Source organism: Struthio camelus, chromosome 14 (genome assembly GCF_040807025.1).
Source record: "Struthio camelus isolate bStrCam1 chromosome 14, bStrCam1.hap1, whole genome shotgun sequence".
NCBI classification, from domain to species: Eukaryota; Metazoa; Chordata; class Aves; order Struthioniformes; family Struthionidae; genus Struthio; species Struthio camelus.
This window is the reverse complement of record NC_090955.1, coordinates 9,009,078-9,024,195: the sequence shown is the minus strand read 5'-3', so window position 1 is coordinate 9,024,195 and position 15,118 is coordinate 9,009,078. Positions and strand designations below refer to the sequence as shown.

Sequence of the window (15,118 nt, the reverse complement as noted above, 5' to 3'; positions counted from 1 at the left end):
TAGAAACCTTATTAGTGTACATGCAATGAAAGCAAGCCCTGCCTCCTCCACAGTGCTTGTCACGGGAAACACTACTTTCTTTCCTGTGAAAGGTATCTATTTTATTTTGCATCATTCCTCTGCACAAACCAGTATATATGAAGAAAGTATTTTAAGCAGCTGACTGCATCAGTAAACCTCCAGTCCCCTTGAAAATAAAAGATGGTGAATCAAGTCAAGCTGAACCATAATACTTTTCAAATGATCTCTGTGGAAGCAAGGAAGTTACCATTATTTAATAAGTAATGAGGAGTAAGTAATAAGACCTCAGTAGCCTGGGATCAACCTGTCATCAGGTAGAAGCATGTGGACCAGAGAGCAGCTGTGAGTTTACTGGGAACTTGCTTCCCAAGATGGAAAAATATCTGCAGGCTATATAAAACCTAACTGCACATTTAGCTAAAATAGCGGTAGAAAACCAGTTAGTTTGCAAGCTACAGACTGTATTCCTCCATGTACTTTGACACTGTCCAAGGACCTGAAATGAAATACATAATGCTTAAAGGCAATCAAAAGAAAAGCCTATAGACCAACCTTTTGAAAATCATTTTTATTAAATATACAAAACTTCAGCACTTCGTAGAAAATTATTTCTCCATCTCTAATAGGGTAATGCTGGTTGTAGTTTCCTGCATCATTTGTAAAACAGCAGCCTGACACTTGTTTTTCTCCTCAGTGAAGTGCAATTCCCCATTTGATGGGGCAAAAGATGTGCTAGAGTGGCATAAATAGATTGCCCAGTCTCCCTAACACATTCCTTGCGTTAGACTATTTCTTGCACTTCAAATAACCTTACACTCACTACTACTGCTTTCACCAGCAGAACAGGGCCATGAGAATTTGAGGCTGAACTGACAGTGTTAAAACACCAGAAGAGCAAGAAGAATTAAGGCTAAAACAAAAAAAATCACTTTTCAAAACATTTGTTTTATAAATCAATTCTCTATTAGTACCATTTTTTGGCAAACATTTGCTTCCACATATGTTCAAGTAAGTTCCTTCGGTATGGGGAACACATTTCTCCTGACAGTTATAACTGGACTTCATAAATACATTCACTGAAGACATTTCCCATTTGTGTACTGAATTATGTATACTTACAGAAAAAAACACTGACATGTAGGCAGGGCACATCTGGAAGCTAGACTATAGCTAGGAAGAGACAGACTTGAAACACAGTACTAGAACATTTCCAACTGCAAATACTGGTGACAGCAGAAAAATGTAAACACGAGTAATCACAATACTACATGAAGGCATTACTTTAACATGATATAAAGCTCAAAACTTAGGCTACTAAACTTTACGAAATCAAGCAAAAATGCTTTCATGGTTGAATTTCATGGAGCATTTTCATTGTCTTCGCTAAGTGAAATTCAAAAAAGAAACAGTATGCATAGGAAAAACACCAAATATTTTAAAGAATAACATACATTAGATTTTAAAAGTTAATCAGTTTTGTTTCAAGGCAGCAGGTTTTATTTTTAAAGACTAGTTAAAGGCAAGTGACCTCTCAGTATCCCTTTAAGGGAGCACAATTTCAAGTTAAGTTTTTTAAATATTTATGCAATGGTGTAGTCCACACTACCACCTTAGATGCTTTAACCAACAGTTTCAGAGGTTTTTAAGAAGCTGGGGAAATCAGTGCTTTCTGACAAGTCTGCCCTGCCTTAGAACACTGCTAACCTGGCCACTCATGACTGCAAGTTACTGTTAAATTAAATCTTCAGTCCAAAAGCGCACATTATGCCTAAGTATTGTTTATCTCAGACAAGTTGTGGTTTTTCTTTGAAAACAGACACTTCAAAATGTACCAGCAAGAGAAGTGTACATGACTGCATATATACAAAATAAGGCGGCAGAGGGAGGGTTTGTCAAAGAGAGGTACATACATGCATTTCCTAAGGATTTCAAATGACAGTCCGTGTGATCAACCTGACCCTTTCACCCTATAGAACAAAGTACCCTATTGTCAGTGAGGACTTAACCAGTTCTCAGTAATCAAGGAAATTAGTAAGTGGTAAGAGAAAATCTGCTTCTTTGCTGATTTATAAAGAACGCAGACACTCCAAAATGCTTTGTTCCTGAAGTCAATTTTAACTTCCTACAAAGCAGCCTCCGATAGTCTTATTTTTCATGGATAACTGGATAACAAGTGTGTCAACAATCACATCCCCAGCCCCCTCCCGAGCTCTTGGTGCACATTGCCAAACTGTGATGGGCTGTAAGCGTGCTGCAGTAACTGGAACAGAAATGCACTTGAAAAAGGTTCTAACCAGGACTGAGTGCAAAACCCGAGAGCCCTCTTCTCACTGGTGCTTCTTCGGTGGAACGCGAGATTTTGCGATCACAATAGGAACTGCAGAGAGCAACCCGATCAGCAGAGCCCAGAGCGGGCGGTAGAAGAGCCAGCCAATGGAGATTGTCAGGAGCGACAATGAGCTGGCGACGCAGAAGGCAAATGCTTTTAATCCAATGTTAACCAGATCTCTCACAACAGGAAACCAGTCCACTGCAGAAAGAATTAAACAAAGGATAAAGCTGTTGACAAGATGACCGTTTACCAGAAGGTCCTATGTGGCTAATAATTCATGCCTAGAATTTGCACGCTAACTGTTGTGGTCAGAAGAAAGACTCAAATTAATAGCAAGGGGTACTGGATAATGTCTTTCTTTAGAGCATCCCCATCTCTTGGGGTTGGATGAGTAACCCCATCTCTTCAGATAGGAAGTCCCCCAAAAGCAAGTTAAAAGTCTTGTCCAAGGCTTAAGAGGCAGAGCAGATGCCCTAGACTTGTTCCACGCCTATAAGGCTATCCTATGATATGCAAACACACACAAAAAAGCTATTTTTAACAAGAATAAATCTTGCAGTTGCATGTATATGCATAGTAAGAAGAGAGAGAGCGCACAGCTACAAAACACGTTTCCAGCAATTAAGAACTGCTTTCAAAACACACGATAGCTTTGATGCTTGAAATTTATGCAAGTTTGAGGTACCCTACAGCTCTTCTGTAAGTTTTTATTCCAACATTTTTGTAAGTTAAAAGAATAAGCCAAAACCTTATTTGCTGTGTGTTCACAATAGTGTAGACATGTTACTATAAAAGAAATAATGCTAATTAAGACCTCTTTTGGGGGAACCTTTAGTATATGGGTTTAAAATCATATTGCAGCACCTGGAGTTCGACTTGAAAGAAAGAAACAAACCAACCTGGGCTTTGGCTTCTGATTTTGGTAAGCACTGTGAGCCTCTAAGTGGCAAATAGCTATTTTATTTAGAGATATATATATATATATATATTTGGGGTATGTGTATATACATACACACACACAATGTATATATACTATATATATATATTTTATGTTCAGCCACCTGGTTCTAGGATCCTGTTTACTGTCTGCAGTTGTCTAGCAACTTTCAGATCCAGAGCCCAATGTGAGTTCAAACCAGATTTTTCCTGCCCTCCAAATTAATCTATTTTATTCACATTTGTAATTAAACTCCAGCTATTATGATCTTATTTCTGAACTGTGGTACCTTTCTGTAACAAACTTACCCAAAGTGTAAAGGATTCGGGTCATTAGGTTGATGCCTACAAACATTGCCAGCCAGCCTGCTGCACGGAGGGCCCAGGTCTTCATGGTGTTGCTCTCATGCTCTTTTTGAAACACCTCCTGAATGTGAACACTGTTACACGCAGCCTGACTCATTTTCTTTCAACACCCCTTTGTTTCCTGTGCATTATGAGCAAGTCAGAGCCGACAGCATTTTAAGCGTACAAATTATGTTGCAGAAGTTACGCTGCAGCTCATTCTGTAGGTCTTAATTTTAGCAGTAATATCTTGGTACATTACGACAGATTTCAAAATACAACACAAGGAAAACGTGCATCTTTTTGACTAAACTAAGCAAATCAAACAAGCATTTTTTTTTAATATTCTCTATAGCCAGGCAGAAGGTGCTCGTTTTCTGCTGCAAATGGATATACTGAACTTTACCGTGGAAAATAAGGTATTGAAAAGTAAATGTAATAAGGAAGAAAGAGCTGATTTCAGTATGTCTGTAAGAAGAGGAGAGAAAAGGCAACAATATCCACCAATGGCCGAAGGAAAGGTGCATGAAAGAAATAAAGCAGCATGCAGAGGAAAAAAAAAAGAGAAGAGAGATGTGTATGTTTCACTAAGAAAAGCAAAGCATTTGCTTGCAAGAAGTCCGAGTAAGATTTTTCAAAATGGGGCGTCTGCCCCTCTCCTTCTGCAAAAAGGACACAAGCTCTGGAGATAACCAAGACATAATAAAACCTCTCACAGGAAAAGCCATGCGTATGACTGACTTCAACTTATTCTTTTGTAGTGACTATTTCCAGTGTAAAAGTCTGTCCAATAAAGATTCAGAGCTCCCAGCAGAGAACTGATTCTACTACTACACTCTTTCAACTCAAAACAAAAGCCTCTTTAGCTGTTTTTGGGAGCTCCTGTAAATTCTTGTAATTTGGGTTTTTTTGCAGCAGGGCATAAAACAATCTTTAATGGAAAACAACCTACTAAAAGGAGTAAATGAATCATCAAATTGCCAGAACATGCAGGATTTATTGATGCATAACACATTGCCTGAAGGTTCCTGCTCAGCCAGAATAGCAATAAACATTTCAAACAGGCCCAAACTCTCTGTTGAGAGAGGTGGAAAAGAAGATTGCTCCTACGGTTTGTTAATTAAAGCCTGATTTTTATTATTTTTAAATACAACCTCTTGAAAAGCAAGTATATGTGTGTGCATATATACATACACACACACACACATATAAATAAGTATATATTTATGAAATACATATATAGGCAAACTACAAAAGAGCAAATAAAAGCAAAATGCGAAGCACTGGTAAAATCCTTAGAGCAAAGGATGTTCAGCAGCAATGGAAGGTTTTCTTTTTTTTTTTTTTTTTTGTGTAAATATAGTTGCTTTAGCCACAGTCCCATTTTAAGCTGACAGAACAAGCAGGAAGTGACTCTCTCTCATAGCCAAATCAGGTACTGCTAGTGGATGAAGCACAGCACTCTGCTACAACACATTAACAACATGCAGAAACCTAGAAGGTAAATGCAGGCTATAACGCCTTGTCCTAGACATAGGAGAAAGAAAAGGGAATGTTGAGACCAGGTCCCTCCTCCTCTAGAAGAGGCCCGAAGGAGAACGAGAGCTTATTCCCCTACTGCTGCTTCTGGGCTGCCATCTCCAATTCTAACCTTCCCTGGTATAGTTTGGTATCTCACCTCCACAGAGAGCTCTCCAGGGTAGAGAATCTGCAGGACATCTCCAGACTTGGTATGATATGCAATCAGCTGATCCCCTCGCTGGCGAGCAACCACAGTCACCTTGGAAGAAACAGAATTTTACTGGTTACTGAGTTGGCACCAGAGTTCGCAAGATACAGCAGAAGCTAAAGACTTACCTTATCAGCTGAGCCCAAATGGGGGTGATCTCCACTCAGACCTGCATAGAAGAATGAGACACGAAGGTCTCCCACCTACAAACAAGAAGAATATTGGAAATCAACAGAGAAAGTTCTTTCCAAAGGAGAACCCCAGGAAAGATAACTGCATGGGAACACCATTTATTGGATCACACTTTTCCTGAACATTTATGTCAAGCCTGAGAATATCCAGTAGGATTTCCAAGCTGTATTTTTTTCCAGGCCAGGTTGATAGGAGAACAGGATAGGCTCAAATGCTGCTTTGCAACACTCCCTCTGATCTAGCTCCAGGAGCCCATTAATGCTAAAGAGCTCCTTCGTTCATCCCTTGCCATTTTATCTTTTGGCAGAGGAGGGCAGGCAGCACAAGCTGACAAGCTGCTCCACTGTATTCAGTTCAGTACAGCAAGGCAGAGGTAGAACCCACCTCCCAGCACCATCCCATGTCTCCATTTAAAAGCATGGCAGAGGAAGAGACTCAAGAACACAGAAGATGAAGATGCAAGCAGGATCAGAAGATTCTTGCAAGAGAATCACTTGCTGAAGCACTGTACTAAGGGTCTCATCCTATGTGGTGCCCAGCGCTACAATTTCTACATAATATAGTGGAAGTGGGACCTGCCCCAACTTTCTTTCTCACGTAATAATAATTATTCCTTTGGTTTATCCATCTCATCTTACTTCTGGACGCCTGGGGTTCTCGCTGTGGTAAAAGTAGTCTCCTCCCCGGGTAACATCAGCATGCGGATCCTCAAGATTTGACAAGCTCAGCTGCTTAAAGTCATCAATTCTATCCACAAGACCTAAACAGAACAAAGAACAAAGCTCAGGACTGGCTAACTAACTTGGAATAGCCAGCTTGCTGGCTCCTCGAATATCACTTGAAATGACTGTCATTGTTGAAAGAGCCAGAGTCTATTGCTGATGCAAAAGGAGACACAGCATCAGTACAAAGCAATCCTTACCTTTAGAAAGGACAAAGCCGCCAACCTGGACATTAGGAGAAACAGCAGTGAAAGACTCCACAGCCATGGCACTGGGGAACAGAAACAGCCCCTGATCAGTTCTAGAGTTATGGGCAAACTCCAGATTTGCAGTATGTAATATATGGCACATAAGCATCAGGAAAAACTCAAAGAGCTAGATGACCGACCTGATGTGAAAACAGATCCACTGAGAAACTGTGTCCAGACATTATGGTGTCAGAGCCACTAAGATACGCTAAGGCAAGATATGACCATGTGATCCCCTGGCCTGACATTCCATGCAAGCAGGGCATGGGATTTCACAAGCTCTTTCTGTACTAAGCCTGCAGCAGGCTGAAATCAAGATCAACTCTTAGCAAATTGTTCAGTGGTGTTATAAAGGTTTTGCGTGATAATGAATTAATCACATTCCCTGATGAATTCCTGCAATGCTTAACTACACTCATAAATGCACTTCATTTCTAGCCTGAGTTTATTTAGCTTCAGCCGTCAACCACTGTATCTTATCCACTAAGTTAGAAACCTAGCTCAAACTTTCTCTGCATAAAGGTACTTCTAGATCACAGCCAAATTAAATATCTAAATTCTCAGTTCTGGAATCCTTTACTCATGGACTTAGCTTCATTCGCATAATTAGTGCTATTGGATTATCCTTGGCAGTAAATAACATGGATAAGTTGTATTCTCACAAACGTCTTAAGTTGCATAAACCGGTAAGATGGATGGAAGAAAAACATGTAATGCACATTTAAAATCCATTATCATTAACAAAAAGCATGATTTGGAGAGATCAGCATGTCTGCATACACAGGGGGGACCTCTTGTCTAACCAGGTCTAAGTGAGTTGGACATGTAGTTAGAAACATATAGGTCTTAACTTTCCCTTCCAAGGTGGTACTTCCAATTAAAGAATCGTTTATTCAGAAAGCACAGACCACCAAAACAGAGTTCTGGAGATTTTGCAAAGTTCAAAATTTTGTTTAAGTTCCAATTCTCCTACCTTCTAGCTGTATTTTTTACTTGCATCATCACATTACATCACACCTGGCATCCTGCACCCCAAGAAACCAAGCAAGTGCTGTGAGAATGACATACAAAGCTAAGGCTTGGCATTAAAACTGGCATATGGTAGCGTAATCAAAATGCTGCAGATGAGAGAAATAAGAAACAAATTATATGTGGGTGATTGCCACAAACAAGCCTGTGAGCTCACACATGCTAGCTTAGAAGAGCAGAGTGCAAGCAGCATGACAAGCACATGGGATGCCTACTATTCCAACTTTGTATTTGTAATAGAAAAGAAAATTACTAATGGACCGCATTAACAAACAATAAAAGTGAGAAAAGAGCCCACCTGAATTCTCCTACATGGAGAACGCATGGTCCGGAGGTAACACGATAACAGCCTGACATCCAACCATAACCAATGGGTAAGTTAATTCTGGTTCCCCCAGGCAGCTTTCAACTGTTATCTAATCCCTCCATGTCTAAGTTTTCCCAACTTAAGAAGTTTGGCAGCTTTCATCTGCCTTGCTGCGTCATGAGGATTAGTCACTTAGCAGTCATCTTTGATCAGATATACTGAGAGAATCTAGAGGGACTACCTATGGGGCAAATTACCTAGGGTTTTTATGTCCAATTTCTCGATCAAAATTTCTGCTGTTCACAACTTCTGATTTCCATTCAGTATCTGAAGAAAATGAGATGAAGATTGAAGACAAGTCAGGAAAAGTTGCCACTAAGATCTTAAGTACTGAAAAAAGGCCCTTCTCTATCAATGAATTAGTTCCAAGTTGCACTTGCAGTAATACTTTTCACATCAAGGTATACGTGTGATAGTCTGTAATATTACACTTAAATCTAGCCTTTTAACATAAGGAACAGAAGGATTTAGAAAAAAAGGCTTTAAGGATAAAATTGTGGCCTATGCTCAGTGGCATTTCCCTGATCAGGCTTTGATTTCTGGCTCCCCTCTTTGGGAGTGATCTGGTTCTACAAGGAAAGCACTTGAGCTCTGCCAGAACTAGCAGATTCAGTGCAGTAAAGCAGCAGATAGAGACAGTACCTGTACATTCCACTGGCAAAAATTTATAATACCTCTTTCATTCAGGCCAAAGCAGCCTCTCAACATCCCCAAGACAGGTTCCAGTAGATTTCTTACAGCTAAAAAACTAGGATCCCTTTTTTGAGCAGTTCCCATATTAAATTTAGCTCTATATGCTTCCATGAAGGTACAGAGAAGAAATAAGGGGAATCTGGTTAAACAGTGGAGCAGGGATTATTGTAAGGGATATTCCGGTAACATACTGTCTATTATTGGACAAAATAGATCAGTCTTGAGAGGAGAGCTTTTTTTTTTTTTTTTAAATGGCTTTTCTTTTTGTTCCCTACAATTGTAAAGCGGTTTTTTCCATAGCTCACACCCACTAGTTCTGATCCTTATGTATCTCCATGCTGCACAGTCCCACGTTTCACTGAGCTGGTCCAAAATTGCTGCACACTCACGTTACATATCCATGTGCTTTAATTGGGGATAAACGAGGCAGAGACTAATCTCTAGAGATACGATGACTCAGAGTATTTTTAGGCCACTGGGTAGATTAGAATAATCCTCTCCGTTCTGCTCCTTCCAAAAAAGTATTTGGCAAAAGCCACAATGCACAGCAGAAGGTGCTGGTGGTTTTCATTAGCTGGTAACACCTAAACAGACTCTCAACATACTGCCTTACAGGCTGGGGCTACGCTGTTCTTCCCTGTCTATTCTCTTCAGCTCGCGCCTGTTACGTACCCAGCTACACCACTTCTAAAGAGGAATCTCAGGAGACACATTGTGCTCCCAGCTCTGCCCACCTCCTGCCACTGAGGACTTCACAGGACCTGTCTCTGGAGCATCTTATCCCTGGATGCTGCTCTGAACTTCTAGGATTTCTAAGGTAAGAGTTAGATGCTCTGTAGTAGTTACTCGCAAACAGCACACAGATATCCTTTCACTTCGATTATCTCTAGAAAGGGAGGTTCTGACATTTGCTTAGCAAACAGAACATTTTCTTGTTTCTTCAAACTCCTTTCCTTTCTTTCACAGTGAGAAAATACAGGGTTTAAAACACAAATCAAAATACAAGTCCAAAGTTAGAGTTATAAAGTAATACTTTTTGTTGATCAACTTACTGTATGTATACTTTGTCTCTTTCTTAATTTCACCATTCTCTTCATATTCCCTGCAGAAAAAAAGGGGTGTGGTGAGAACTGAAACAGGGCATGCACGCAACTGGTTATGCCAGAATACACCACACAAATGAAATGTACAGATTGTTCCCTGGCAATACAAGCTTATCCTTACAAGAAACCAACTTTTCTCTGAACTACCTGTTCTGAAGAGACTTTCTGTGGGCAGGGAAAACATTATACACAAATGCTAAATGGCCACGACCCTTTTGTTCCCATGTCACCAACGAGGAGAGGTTGACTAGCTTGAGGTGGAACAATCAGTGTTAATGGTAGCGAGACAAGCTGACCTAAACCAACAAGTCTTTTCCAGATGCTGCACCATAAGCATCTTGAAACTGAGAAGTTATTTTTCACACCATAACAACCTCTGAAGAATTTTTTTCCTGTATGACACAAAAGCCATTTAGAAGGAGAGTTCTGTGGAGTCAGACATACATAACAAGCAATAGCTTTTAGGTAGTTACTGTCAGTGAAATTATTTATTATTAATAAATAGGAAGCTTTTTTCTTTTCTGCTGCATCTATCAGTGGAGTAGCTAATACCTCCAGGTACACCCTGGAAAGGTACCAAGACTGCAAGATTACTTGTTATAATCTAACCTATATCAGCCACTCTTCCCAGTTTTGCATCAAGCTTGCTGAGGCTGCACTCTGTCCCATCATCCAGCTCACTGATGACTAAGTTGACCAGAACTGGACCCAGTATTGACCCCTGGGGTACACTGCTAGATACCAGCCTCTAACTAGACTGTGCCACTGATCACAATCCTCTGAGCTCTGCCGTTCAGCCAGTTTTCAGTCCATCTCACTGTCTGCTCATCTAGCCCACACTTCATCAACCATTAGATCCACTTACTTAACAAAAGCCACTTTTGGGAGAATTTGTAAAATACAAAGTCGTCATTACCAGCGTGGGGGAAAGGAAGAGAGCCTAGGCATATGATGGGGTTCCTGATTCAGCAAAAACCTTTTTACATTTTCTCTTTGAGGTCAGAGAAAAAATTGGCTTGAGGATGCATTCTCCACTTTTCAAGAATGGCAGCAGGAAGGGCTTACCAGATAGGGAAGATAGGGAGGGGGGGGAAAAAAGGGCAGGGGAAGGGACTGTGAAGTTTTAGTTTAAAAAAAATAAATTAAAATAAAAAGTTAAAAAAAAGAAAATCAGGACAAAGTATTTAGGGATTTGATTCTGCTAATGAACCATCAGGCAAGGTGTATTATGGGAGTGGAGTAAGGGAATTCCTGATGGGCAGAAAGAACATTAATCTTTAAGCTTAAGAGCTTTAAGAATATTAGAAAGGATAGAAATCAATTGGGCCTTTGGGAATGACGGATGCAGTGTTTTCTACTGTTTTTCCATAAACTGTTAAAGATCTTTGAATTCTGTTGACAACATACATAACAGAAAATAATTGATGGGCTCTGGGAACAGCACAGGACAACAATAATGAAAAGAAAAAGCCACAGCCGTAGCATGGAGGCTGAGAAGCCCCCTAAGAAGCTATACAAGGTCAGGAAGTGGAAATATTTTATAAAAGGCCTTGGAAGTTACCCATATTTTTATCAGATGCAAATTCTACAACATGAACCATCTATAAGACCTGACACCTGCAGGGAAATAAAAGCAACTCTAAAAAGCCCCAAGAGCTCTAGAACTCTCCTGCTGTAAAGTCTTGGATTTTTTTTTTTCTTTCTTTTTTTTTTTTTTTTTTTAAGGGAGGTGGGGTGGAGGGAGGGAAGAAGGGAGAGAAGAAAGAAAGAATACAGCTGTGATGGGATCCTGTTAATACAACATCTTTCTAAGTAATTTTTAAAGACTTCTTTCACTTACTTGGAATCTTCATATTCTACCCACTGGTACATTTCCACATTACGCTTAAGTTTGACAGCATGGATGGAGAGCCCATAGCTGGGATCAAACAAAGGCTGTTTAAAATTTAAAGAAAATACAAATCAGTATTTATGCTGTACTTCAGGTAAACTCAAACATTGTATTTTCATTCTAGCGAAGGTAGTTATTTGTTGGTTTGTCCTAGAAAACTTTCTCATAACAACATGATTTGGAAGACAATAGCGCGTTCAAACAAGAGAGCGCGAGAGTGCACAAGCACCTGAAAGCCCCATAAAACAAAATATGGAGTAAATTCCTTCAATTTTTGACCAAAAGGGTGAAATGATGCATCAGGTGCAACAAAGTGCTGACCTGCTATCACACAGTCTCTTTTATTCAAGAATCTTTAACACCTTCACGAGTGAATTAAAATATCTTAAAAACCATATGGGGCAGTACCTCCATCCCAGGGATGAGAGATCAACCATCTCACTGGCATAAATCATGAAACCTCAGGGAACCCATTTACATACCTCACTTCACATAGTTAATACATAGTTGTATACAGTACAAAAGTCATGAAGGACAGGAGGGAGTATCTGTTATACCACTGATAAATCCAACCTAAAGAATCCACCATCACAAATCATTGCCACAGCTAAGAATAATGCTGGCTCACGGTACGCAGGCTTACGTGTTTAAATTGGAGGAAATTTTATTTTGGTGGATGTTACCATGATGTGCTGCTTCCTGCAACACAGGCTGACCACGGACAACGTCACCATCACTGAAAAAAGAGAACTTGCAGAGCCTCTGTAATGCAAGTTCCCAAAGACGTTCTAGCGTCATGAACGCACAACAGGTTCCTTATGCAACAGAGGAGCTGAAACGATCCAAAGGCAGTGGGAGGGTAAACACAGCTAGAAGTACATGTTACTTGGGAATGGGGAGGGCAGGGCTGTCTCTCTGCTTTTTGGCCAGGAACCTTAGATGGTAGCAGACCATGCTTACAGGGGAGGAGAGAAGCTACATATCTTCTCCCTGGATATCAAATATACATAGCTTCAATTAGCAGTAAAGACTTCTCCTTCCCTTGAAGCTCTCTTGTCTTCAAGATGCTAGTTTTATTTACCTTTGACGTGCTCAGAGCACCAGCTAAGTGCACTAGTCTTCCCTCATTCTGTTGAGAGACAGCGTGGATACTATCAAGAGGGACCACAAGAGAAAGTCCCTCATCAAGAGATTTGGCTGTCCTCAAAGCTCGTCCCTGCAGTCAAGAAAAACAAAATCAAGTTGTGGAAGATCAATTGTACAGCATCATTTTGTGAAAAATGCTAGCATACAAGTAATCTGCAGACCCTACAGAGGGCTTGTACATTTAGCCGCAAGGAGTTTTCCTGAGATGCTTTTGTAATTCTTAACCTTCTCTTTCTTTGTGTCTGAAGAAGTTTGGGGCAGTACTTCTTATCCGTGCAGCAGGCCCATTGAAGTCATCTAAGCTACTAACCCAAACACAGACCGTTCCCACAAGGCTCTAAAGTCATTGCTCTTCACCTTTTGCCTTGTTCATTATTCTCGAGTAAGCGCAATGATTACACCAGTTAGGAGTCGTCTTCTCAGTCGTTTGACTACTGGGGCAGAAGTTCTCCTTGCCTTGCCATCATGTTACAGTGTGCTTTTCCCTGCAAAATCACTTAACTTTGGAGTAGTTCTTTCTTCTCTTGCAGAAGTATGGAAGAAAGTCATAGGTGAAAATTCACAGAATTTTGCTCCTGCCCTCCAAAACTGCCAAATATCCACACTCTGAGACACCCCCCCAACAGCTGTGATCCTTCAAACACCTATATCAAGCTCATCTCTACCACCACCAGGACTTCCATTGACTGCAGTGGAAGTTCTCAGGACGGAAAATATAAAGCATGCGTTTGCAAGGGTCATGTCTTAAGATTAACTTGCATACTTTAACTATTTTTCAATCTGAAACCAAGACAAAAAATAACACCAAGAATAATTAACATGCTCAGCTTTGCAAGGTGGAGTATTAATTCCTTCAACACAACTATAATGATACTGGAAATGAAGATCCTACATTATTCCAAGAAACAGAGAATGTAATGTGGCTGGTTACTTGCTTGGAGTAAATAATATTGTTTTGTTTTTTTTTCCCCTCTAATTTTAGTTTTTGAGACTGAGCACTAGCACACAGAAATATATTCTATGTAAGCTGCTGCTCATACCAGCCTCTTCCAATAATACTGCCTATAGCCTGTTTCCCCTCAAAGCTTTTGAATCTTATCTCTCTTACTGTAGACAGCCACCGTCTCCACCACACTCTATAGAAAAATCTCTATCTGTGGCTCCGAGATCCCCATTCTTCCATTATATCCCCAGTACAAGCAACAGACTCTCCAAACACATTATTTTTTTCTCCTGGGTGAAGTAATAAGGTTTGAACACAATCATTATAGTAAGCCTGTAAATACAAAACTAGTTGAATGTCACGTCAGCTGCGATGTTATAAAGTAACGTAAACATTAACAGTGTTTCACTTACCTCATTGGTAAAAAGAAGGTAGAAAGACAGAAGAAATGTCACAAGTCCCATCAACATGCCCCCAGAAGTTTCGCTGAGCCTCTCCAGGAACCCTGGTTTGGACTCGCTTGTGATTTTGACATGTTCTTTTTTGCTGCCTGTGTCAGAGAACTGTTGGAGGCAAACCAAAAATGCAGTATTGCTACAAAAGGGCAAGGCGTTCTGTTTCAAAATAAGTCTTTCAGCTTTGTTAAAACTGCTACTCCGCAGCACAGCCCCTCTCTCCTCGGACATAAGCTTTTCCTCACTTGCAACTGTCTCGTCATACTTTCGATAGTGGAAATACAGTCAATAAATAAAGTCGATAGAACTAAATAAGCTTGGTAGAAAAAAAAATTGCTAATATACTGGCCCAACATTTGTTAAAGCTTCCTTCAGCCTGTCCCTCGGACTTCTCTGTTGCATACACGCCCCACAGCCAGGCCAGGAAAAAAATGAGCAATACTCCTGAATTCCAGAGCAGCTACAACACCGCTATAAATAACAAGCTACGTTTTACCTCACCAGAGGATAAGAGCCTACCGCCTTTAGAATAACTGCACCTCGGGCCACAAAAGGAGAGCTAGCTTAACACAAAAGTGTTGTTCCTGTCCTAGAGGGTGCTGCGTTAAAGCGCATGGGTTTCTATACGCGTGTATTTTGGAAAGGGGCAATAACCGAGAAGCAACTGGGGAGCAGCACACGCAGCTCAGGGCGGCGGGGAGGCCCACAGGCCTCGCTCGGGGAAGCCCCCGGCGGCTTCGCACCAGCCCCACCGCCGGCCCCAGGCCCCTCTCCGCGGCCGGGTCCCCCGGGGGAAACCGCCACCCATCAGCGCTCACTCACGTTCCTCGACATCTTCTTCGTCTTCCCCTCGCCGGGTCCCGCCTCAGAGAAGCGGCAGAAAAGCGCCGCCCGCCGCCGCGCCGCCGCCGCAGGGTCTGCTGGGACACGTAGTTCCCAAACGCCGCAGGGCACGCTGGGAAACAG

The 15,118-nt window shown here is 41.0% G+C and overlaps 1 protein-coding gene across 2 annotated transcripts; it reads right to left on the bottom strand.

Annotated features, from left to right (window-relative positions):
- Nucleotides 1-574: 574 nt before the first annotated feature.
- On the bottom strand, nt 575-15,092 carry TMEM43 (transmembrane protein 43). 2 transcript variants are annotated; one of them, XM_068907355.1, is made up of 13 exons: nt 14,975-15,092; nt 14,111-14,260; nt 12,800-12,824; nt 12,690-12,769; nt 11,558-11,652; nt 9,667-9,716; nt 8,119-8,188; nt 6,478-6,548; nt 6,194-6,315; nt 5,492-5,566; nt 5,313-5,414; nt 3,599-3,716; nt 575-2,551 (listed from the first exon to the last, which is right to left on the bottom strand). In XM_068907355.1, the coding sequence occupies exons 1-13, from the start codon at nt 14,984-14,986 to the stop codon at nt 2,349-2,351; spliced, it is 1,173 nt and encodes a 390-aa protein (XP_068763456.1). In that variant the 5' UTR covers nt 14,987-15,092; the 3' UTR covers nt 575-2,348. The 2 variants fall into 2 exon arrangements, with proteins under 2 accessions (XP_068763456.1, XP_068763455.1); XM_068907354.1 differs by having other exon boundaries at nt 12,690-12,824.
- Nucleotides 15,093-15,118: the final 26 nt, after the last annotated feature.